A 9,804-nucleotide genomic window follows, 5' to 3' on the forward strand; every position below is an offset into this window, starting at 1 on the left:
GCACCGTGTGGGACCCTTACTTATATGCTTCAAGTCAGCTAGATTCTCCAAGTCCATAACATATCTTTTAAATATGATGGATCCAGCTTTTCATCACTTGGAAGTCATGTTGGTTGAAAAACGCCTTATATTTATATTTTACCGTTCCAAAACCATAATGTTTCCACATTTTTCAGAGTAATGCTGAAATTTCATAGATATGTGCATGTATTTAATCACAATTTCAACTATTAATTATCTAATCAACCACTTTAATTGCACATTATCTTCTAAAGTGTACCCTTCACTTTAGAGGAATGGAATAACTGTGTCTGCGTAAGATGAAGCTGGCCGGTTGTGAGATATTATCATTTATTTATGACACAAAATCACATTGATTAACTTGCAAGGCACTAAACTGTGAACTAGTCTAATAGAATCCATGAGTCAAATCATCAAATTAATGCTGTTTTGCTAATATGAGTATGTCTTGAGCATAACTGCATAATACATTCTTCTTAAAGCTTCTTGGGTCCATCCGTTCATATTAGAAACAATCATCATTCATAAGTTCCTAATTGCAAGTGACAAGAAATGTATTTTCTTAGAGACAAGCTGTTCTTGTTAAAACATTACTACCTTGATGATTCATTTAAGTGTAATGTTGATAAATCAGCTTCACAGTATGATGTAGAATCTTGGTGATACAAAGCTAAAGGTTTGTGGTTTTGTAACAAGCCTAGGCTAACTATAGATATTGTGAAGCTACACACAAGAATTGTTAAAAAAAAAAAAAACCACAAGAAAATGCCAAAAAAATTAAATGAAAAGAATGAAAGAAATTGCTCCACAAGAAATACTGTAAAATCATGATTATAATTATACATCAAAAATCGGTTTAATCCAGCTATAGATAACACACTGAAGTAAGATTTCAGGAATTTCCTTTAATAATATCATCTTCTGTAAAATTACATGCTGGTATTTCTGTGCTATTCAATTCTATGATTTAGAGACAGGTAATGACAATATTCTATAAGGAGTACTCTTCACTGATATCACTGAAGCCTAAAGAAAGATATAAGAGGTTCATATACATCTCGGTGAGCATTTTCACCCATAACATAATCTGCATGTGCATAATCATTTCTATACTGCACTACTAGCTTATCTGCATCATGATCTTTAAGAATTTCTAACAGACGTTGCACATCCTTAACATCAGAAAGAGCATCAGCCCCTCCATAACTCAGGAAGATAGGAAGGTCATTTGGAAGTCTTGTCATGTCATATACTGGAGGAGTGGGTTGTCCATAGTGTTTCATGTTCTCATCTCGGTTCTCATAATCAAACATTGAAGTGGTTCCTTCTCTGATCACTGACATCCATATATGATTAAAATTCATATCACCTCATGAAAAACAAAAACTATTCTTATTAACAGCTATTATCAGTTAAATTTCCAACATCTATGCTAGTAAGTTATATGCTTTCTTTTTATCATGAAATATAGGATATATTGGTGTCTGCATGATACTTAAATTAGGGAAATATGACCACTTACTCTGAGATAGATGGATCATGTTCTTTGTTGCTGTTGACTGAGGCTCATGATCCAAAAAAACATTTACAATCGAAGGGTTCAGGCAGCAGTTTTGGCCTGAAAGCATAATAGTGTTGTCAATATAGGAAACAACGTGTTAAATATAGACATTTCTTTTGGTGGTTGAGGGGAGGGGGTTCCTCAGGGTTAATAGCATAATAAGAACATGAATGAAACCTGTGAAAGAGGTCAACAAGTTGGTGCAGTCAATGCCTGTGTTATTGCACAAGTCCTTTAGAAACTTAATAACAGAATCCCTATTCAAACATGAGAAAAAAAAAAATGAAATTAGACAAACCCTCATATGATTGGAGTCACTAACAAGCTTAGTCATAAACTGGTACTTCTCAATTTCATCCCCCAAAGTTGTATGTATTATGATTATTATCACGTCTTACAGAAAATTTGGTTACCAAATTAGTCCCTCAAAAATTTAAAACATTGATGTATTTGTCCTACAAAGACTTCGTCACTGAACTAATTCTCTAAAGATTTAAAATATCAGCATGTTGGACCTTATGAAGAAACAAAGGGTAAGAAAAACTCTTTTAAGGGTCAAATTTGGTGATAGATTAAATATTTGAAGACATTTCAGTGATAAAATCTTTGGAGGACTAAAGTGGTGACAAAAAGAATCTTTGAAGGACTAATTTGGTGACTAAAATGTTTGAAAGACTAATGTGATGATGCATATAACTTTGGAGGATCAAATTCATGATTCTCTTAAATATTAGTTACTTTACATTCAATGGAAAGCACAATTTCACATCAGGATGGATTCTGGCTCTGATCTTATTCTATCCACCTAGAATTTTGAGAAATTTCTTGTATTATATTCATACAACATAAAAAGTTTGAACTATGAGGAAGTAACATTGCAGCCTTCTTATTCTTAGCCACAGTGCAAAGAAATGAATGACAATGAATGATAGATAATGAGAGTTACTTACCCTCTCATATTAAATTCAAAGATTCCCAAATTGTACAGTGACTGTAGGGAGGTAAAAAAAAACAGATTTTTAGTGACAATCTTTTGAATTTTAAAAACAGAAATTTTCTTTTCCTTTTTTCTTTGTCCAAAAATAAAAGCATGTTTATAACTAAATACCTCTGCAATAAAGTTTTCAGCAGCATTTTTAGCTAGGGGTGAAGTCAGCTGACCAACATAAGCAATTGGGCTAAGTAAGGCAGCTGATCTCAACATGTTAAGTAACTGATCTTGGGAAAGAGCAGCCAATGCAATCAAAGTTCCCTACAAAAGAATTCGACACTCTTCAGTCAGCATCACATTGAAGAAAACCAAAGACAAGAAGAGCGAGTGCAGCATGCGAAATTCACCTGTGAATGACCAACATAGTGCATTTTTTGTCCAGTTAGATCATGCACATACTTGAATGTGGCTGGAAGATCATGTGCAACTAATTCATCCCATGACCAATTCCAATAATCCTAAAGAAAAAATAACTTAACATAACAAATAGAACCAAACAAATTGCTGACCATAGGAAGTGAAACAACATTTAGTAGACAAACTAACCGAGCTATTAGAAGGTAAAGATGTATGTTGCCGGCTAAATTTGGTTCCACGAGTGTTAGCAACCCAAACATCAAACCCATTATCCACCAAAAGGAATGCAAGAGACTGGTTTGAAGGTAGCAATAACCATGTTATGCCATCCTGCAACCACAACATCACATTAATTGCCAACATTACCGACAAAATCCATGACATATAGTTGCTCATGAAACTATTAATTAATTTAGTAACCATGAAAAGTCCATGCTGTAGAAGAACCGGTGGCCCCCTTGATTCTCTTATTCTAATTCTTGCCAAGTTAAGAATATAACCATCTTGTGTTGTCACCTAAAAACCAATTACAATACACAAAATAATAAGCCAGTTAGTAGCTACTAGCTGCTCTAAATCTTGCTGATTTCTGATCAGAAACAAGAAACAGATGCAAGCACAGTATATACCAAGTGTTCTTCACAAGTTTTGCTTTGTGGCATCACCATTGATGAGCAAATACCATCACTAGGGGATGATGACAATGTAGTGGTAGTGCTAAGTGGTGATAATTTTCTTCCAGTTGCAAGAGTTAAACCCCAGAAGAGAATCACAAGGAGTGTTGAGACTGATGTGTTTGCCATGTTCTGTTTCCTGGTACATTAATCTTCCCAATCCAGACATTATTATTATTATTTATACACGCAGAAAACAGGAAAAAATAATAGTACTAAGGTATTCACATGAGGGGTTTTAAACCACCTTTTTTGTCAACAGGGGCTTAAACAAAAGCATGCGTGGGGTCTACCAAGGAGCCACTATTATATAATTTAAATTGTAGAGAATTTTGGATTTTGTTGCCACGGTTCTTTTATTAACCTGGTAAGAAATGTGTGGATGGTCTTTCATTGCAGAGGTGACCCCTGACCAGACCAATTTGGCACATATAAAAAGCAAAAACATGTGCCTTGAACAAAAATAGTATGTATTAGTTCCTCTACGTTTAGTCTTGCCTCCAAATAAGGCATTGGAAAACACACTGGAAGTCTTGCTTATTATAGACGCATGGAATTTTACAGATATATTCACACTTAGGATAAATTAACATATTAGCTTTTTTTTCTGGAAGGTATTTTCACTGTCAAAAATCATGGGACTAATTTATGAGGAAGTAAATTATCAGTTTAGGGGCAACTCCTCTCCCCATAAATGTTATTCTATCCACATAATAAAAAAATGAAACTCCTCTTGTAAAGTTCAAGCTACTAGTCACTTATGTTATCTTGTGGGTACAAATTAGCTTAATTAATAAGTATCCAGTACATTGTACCGATATTTTTCAAATTGTTAGGAGAAATTAGCTTGTTAGGTATACTAGCAGGTTGTTATTAGTCTGGTAGTAGTATTTGTTAATTTTAATGAGCTCTATACCAAATTAATAGGACAATATTTAAAACTATTGTTGAAATATAAATGATTAATTTAAATAAATATATAATACACATTCAAGTTTGCAATTAGCAATAAGATAATATGGGATGGTAGGAATTGAATTATTACTCGTTCCTTTAAGTAATCAGGATTGAGTAGCTGAAGTTATAATAATAGATACTAAGCAACCAATAATTAAAATGGAAAAAAATGAAAAGATATTTGTGTTAGTGGTGACGGTTAATTAAGTTCAAAACAAGATGAAACATCATTGAATATAAGACGAAGATTATGGACAAAATGCTTATGTGGCTAAATAATAAAGATTTAAGTTATCGAAATGATATTTTTACTGTTTGCGCTTCAAGTTTTTCGGAGTTTTCTTTTTTGCAATTAAAACTAGAGTGCGAAAAGAATAATTTCATAGAAGAGTAAGGAAAATCAAGAAATATTTTGGGTGAACCCAGGATATCCCAACCAGTAGTCAAAGATTAATTCTTTCAATTTTGATCACATGTTTAAAGGATAAAATCATGTATATTATGTAGGTTTAAGAGATATTCGGCACCAGATAATGAAAAAAAATGTGACTAATGCACCAGTGAAATGTTTATTTTTTTTTTTAAAGGAAACATAGTTATATTATTTCTTTCATGACTTGTGAAATGATAAAAAAAGAGATATAATTAAACACGTGAGAGCTAACATAAAATCTTAATCCTTATTGAGTTATAAGCTACTAGATTGGCATGCCTTTTGACAAAACTCACCCTTTGAGAAATTACAAAACTTGCTCTAAATCTATTAAGAATAGCATGAAAATCAGTAGAGCCCTTGATGTTTTTGACCATGTTATCAACTACCAACTTGCAATCAAGTTCAAAAATTACATTGTGCATGCCAAGTTCATGAGTCCAGTTTATGGCTTGATGTAGAGCCCAAGCCTCTGCTTCTCTAGGGGTGCTGGGACTCCATTTGCCGTTGCTGTCAATGCTTTGATGAAATTGCCATTTTAATCTCTTAAACACAAGCCAGCGCCAAACAATTTAGCATATTCAAATATAGCTGCGTCTACTTTGCATTTTACATGATTTTTCTGAGGTGGAGACCATGTGGTGAGGGTGCTGTCATCTGGATTGGATCGAAGATGTTGATTGAATGAATAGGACTCCTTCCATTGATTAACGGTCTGCATGTTTAGTGATAGAGCCACGTCGGTGATGTGTTTATTTAATGATCAATGAAATTAATTAAAACTTGGGAGATGAAAAGATAAGTAAAAACGTAACGTGTATTGGTGTATATAACTGAATTTGCTTACATGACAATTAACAATAAAACCCATAAAAAAAAAACAGCAAATTTATACCTTTTTACGGAATTTTACACTGAAAAAAATGAAGCCTTCTTGACATATTATCTTTAAAATGGACAATTTTCAACGTCATTTCCTCTCTTTGATTAACCATCTTGGGGGATGGTTTCTTAATCATTATTGAAGAAATTAACATCAAAATCATCAGCTGGTATTTCTTGAATTTCCAAAATGTTGCTTATTTGGGTAAACTATTTAAGCATTGAAAGAAAGCTTTTCAAGTGAAGTCGTTGATTCTAGAAAATTTTCATCTCTATAAAAAAATTCCTCTTGAACATTGCATTAATTCTTTTTAATGTCCAACCATTGTAATACATTGTTAAGATAACTTTTCCACTCTTGAACATAAGTTTATAAAGCACTCCTCACATGAAGGATGAAGAATTTATGAAGCTAAGGCGAGCAACTGCAGGCCAAAATAAAATTTCTTTCTTTCTTCATACCCCATTGCCCGGAGGCTCTTCGCTATGCGAAGGTATGGGGGAGGGATGTTGTACGCAGCCTTACCCTTGCATATGCAAAGAGGCTGTTTCCGGATTCGAACCCATGACCAACAAGTCACCAAGGCACAACTTTACCGCTGCACCAGGGCTCGCCCTCTGCAGGCCAAAATAAAATATCAGAGCAAAATTTGATGATAATTGGTAATAACTACGTTGCTACTCTGTTTATCAAATTGAATGCCTAATCCAGTATCTGCAGCCATCTCTATCAATATTGGTGCTTAGAAGAACCATTTATAGTTGTTTACTTATCGGATTTTCCAGCAATATGTGTGGTAGAAGCATCCTTTATACTTGTTTCAGATGTTTTTGTGGCAGTATCAAACACTTTGGATCTTGTAAGTTTCCTTCTAAGGAACTGAAATTCCAACCCTCTAGGTTTTATCTTCCCAAGCAATTGCCATCTTTTAGGTGTAATCTGTCCCAGCATTTTCATCTGCTCCTTTCTGAACTTCTTAGTTGCATACCAGATTCCACCTCTCCATCCTAAGGCATACCTGTATATAAGCTAAAGTGAGAACTTATAACTAAAAGGAAATTAAAATGTTTAAATCCATTGAATGCAAAATATCAAAAGAAAATAAAAATCAATGTGCATGGCCTATGAAGTAAAAACACATTTGAGAGAGGAAACTTGTTCACGTCAAACATGTACACCAACACATACGATCAACGCGTCAAAGGCAATACTCCTACCTCTAATATCTTGTTGGAATGTTTAAACGGATGCTAATAGATGCCAATATATAGCATGACAATATTCCCTTTTACTGATTAACGCATTATTTTGTAAGTGGTTTTTACTTGGGCATTTTGTTCATATCAAGCATGTATGTCAATCCAATATGAAATCAAATACTAATACTATAGTATATTTCAAATCAAGAAACAGCCATATTGAGGAATGATATGTATTTGAGAAAACAGGAATTAGAGATAAGAAATGAAATGTGTAAGAGTTTAAGGGAGAGAGTGACACATTATACCCCCACCCCCTCCCCCTTTTTCATCCCACTCCCAAAGTTCTTCACTGTTTGCAAAAATACACCTGATATTAATCTTTGCCATTGATTGATTATTTTGTCATCCTAAAAGTTTTATGAAACCATTAGTATATGGAGTAAAAAGTTTTACATCATGAAACCATTCACGTAACCTTTTAGTTCTGTCATCCTCATTCCTCCTCAATGTATTTACCTTGCTCACAGTGTCTCTATCTCTAGTCTAGGCACAAATCAATGTTCTGTCCTTTCCCTAGTACATAACATAAAAGAACAATCCAAGAAAAATCTCAAAAATAGATAAATAGGTATAGGGGGTTTGTCAACAAGGGCACAGCATGGTATGTAAACTTGCTGTGTGAAGAAGAACCCAAACATTGTTAGGGTTTTGGCCTTTTGGGCCAGCAGGATTAGTTGAGTATTATGTCAGAATGGTAAACTCAATCACTAAGAAAAGAATCACAATGATCTGAACAAGAGATTTAGAGTCAATGGATGAGTCAGGGCAAGACTTTCCACTATAATAGTAACTTATAGTTATGCACAATTAAACTTCTCCAATTCTTAAGCTTTGTAGTTTATCATCAAAACATTTTGATCATACAGCAACCAAAGCCCTTTTCCAACTCAGTAGGATTGGTCACATGCATTAAACAACTTTCTGCAATCTTTCGTAATAACCATGGCATGCTATAACCTTTCAAGTTTTTGCATTTCATTATAGAAATTTTTCAACCATCAACATTCATACTTTTGTATATGTTCCACAAAATCAGCCAATGCTCTCTCTCTCATGAAATATAACTAAGAATATGTTAAGGAGCAGGCGCAGGCAGAGCATGTTGTTTGCAAGTAAGTGTGGGAACAAACCCGATAATCAAGGAGGTTCCAGCAGTGGCGACACAAGCAGGGATACTACAACCTTCGGCGACAATGTCTTTGATTTCGGAATGTTGGAGATTGGTATTGTTTTTCATCTGGCGGTAACACAACACAGAATGCATATTTTATTTAGATGAAGCAATAATAAAAGGGAAAGAGATGCAGATAGATGGATAGAGACAGACAGCATTTTCAATGGATTGAAGCCTTTGATCAACTTTGGTGTCATGTAAATGGCGCAAGGAATAACCTGAGAAACAAAAAGAGAGAGAGTAAGTGAGTGAATGGGTGTTACTGTTATGCAAATAGAAGAAGACAAATAGAGAATTAGAGAGAAACACAGACCGAACCAAGCAGTGGCAACGGAAGCAATGGAAGTTCCAACTGTGAACACCACGCGATGTCTCTCAAAAGTATCCTAAAACATACCACAAATTCATGACATGAGATGAAGGAATCTATAAACGCAAAGACAAACATAAACATAGGAAAGTTGAAAGTTGAAAGTCGAACCTTGGTGGAAAAAAAAGTGTCTTCAATGGCAGCTCGTGAATTCAAGTACTTTTTTTTAAGGTTGGGCCCCGACAACACTGAACTCCTTAATCGCTGCATTTCATACGATGATGAAATGCGTTCTTCCCACGCCCAAATAACAACCTTCCACTGTCACGGAAAACCGCTTACTTCTTCCCCAATTCAATTCATCGCCCTCAAATTAATAACCAATAATATTAAGGGAAGTTTGGTAGAACAGAACTTTTTTTATCCTTGGAAATCATAATAATAAATCCTGCAAATTATGTTTGAATAAATAAAATTTATTTGGTTTATCATACCAAATATTTAGACAATTTTTTTTAACCAAAGAGTTATGTCATTTTTTTATCATTTATTTTAATTTTAATGTAATAAGAATAATATATCATTTTTATTATAATAAAAGAAAAATTAAACTTGAAAAATAAAGATTCTAACTTATTTTATAAGAAAGCTTTTGTGAAATACTGTTTAAAAGTATTTTCGAGAAACAATCTTTTTCAGGAATGTTGATTTTTTAAAATAGATATCATGAGAAATTATGATTCTCAACCTAAGATTTCAGATGATTAAGGAAACTATTGTTTTATAGATAATTTTTTTAGTTCTAAAAATATTTTTAATAGGAAATATAACATGGAAATGTTATTATGGGTATTATTAAATATATGTTTGGTTAACTATTAAAACTGATTAGGATTATTTTTTATATTTCCAGCCATGATTAAAACATATATTTAGTTAAGTTATTTTTGCCTGAGAAGATATATTATAATTACTAAAATATTCTTATTAAAAAAAATCATTAAACTTCCTGTGTTCCTCTTCATGCGTTTGACCATAATTTAAAAAAAAATAAGAATTGTCTATTAAAAAAACATGAGACGAAAAGGAAAAATTATCCTAAAATATAGGAATAAAATTTACAATAAATCAAATTATGAGAACATTAATTTGGGAGGAATAAAATTTCGGGATGGAAAAAA

General features: G+C 33.3%; 1 protein-coding gene across 2 annotated transcripts; it reads right to left on the minus strand.

Annotated features, from left to right (window-relative positions):
* Positions 1-872: 872 nt before the first annotated feature.
* On the minus strand, positions 873-9,028 carry LOC114400043 (triacylglycerol lipase 2-like). 2 transcript variants are annotated; one of them, XM_028362304.1, is made up of 13 exons: positions 8,795-9,028; positions 8,627-8,699; positions 8,467-8,531; positions 8,270-8,376; positions 6,786-6,895; positions 3,351-3,448; positions 3,120-3,260; positions 2,921-3,031; positions 2,691-2,834; positions 2,533-2,573; positions 1,760-1,839; positions 1,544-1,639; positions 873-1,357 (listed from the first exon to the last, which is right to left on the minus strand). In XM_028362304.1, exons 1-13 carry the CDS (start codon positions 8,891-8,893, stop codon positions 1,038-1,040), a joined length of 1,485 nt encoding a protein of 494 aa, XP_028218105.1. In that variant the 5' UTR covers positions 8,894-9,028; the 3' UTR covers positions 873-1,037. The 2 variants fall into 2 exon arrangements, with proteins under 2 accessions (XP_028218105.1, XP_028218096.1); XM_028362295.1 differs by lacking the exons at positions 6,786-6,895; positions 8,270-8,376; positions 8,467-8,531; positions 8,627-8,699; positions 8,795-9,028 and adding an exon at positions 3,560-3,763 and having other exon boundaries at positions 3,351-3,446.
* Positions 9,029-9,804: the final 776 nt, after the last annotated feature.

This window comes from Glycine soja, chromosome 2, assembly GCF_004193775.1.
Source record: "Glycine soja cultivar W05 chromosome 2, ASM419377v2, whole genome shotgun sequence".
NCBI classification, from domain to species: Eukaryota; Viridiplantae; Streptophyta; class Magnoliopsida; order Fabales; family Fabaceae; genus Glycine; species Glycine soja.

Bases quoted from the DNA above. Each gene is read 5' to 3' on its own strand.
- LOC114400043 (XM_028362304.1), bottom strand. From the start codon at position 8,893: ATGCAGCGATTAAGGAGTTCAGTGTTGTCGGGGCCCAACCTTAAAAAA. The intron at 8,377-8,466 runs GTCTGTCTCTAT...TGTTACCGCCAG, and splicing joins TTCAATCCATTGAAAATGCT to ATGAAAAACAATACCAATCT. The intron at 3,032-3,119 runs GTTAGTTTGTCT...TTTTTTCTTTAG, and splicing joins CTTTACCTTCTAATAGCTCG to GATTATTGGAATTGGTCATG.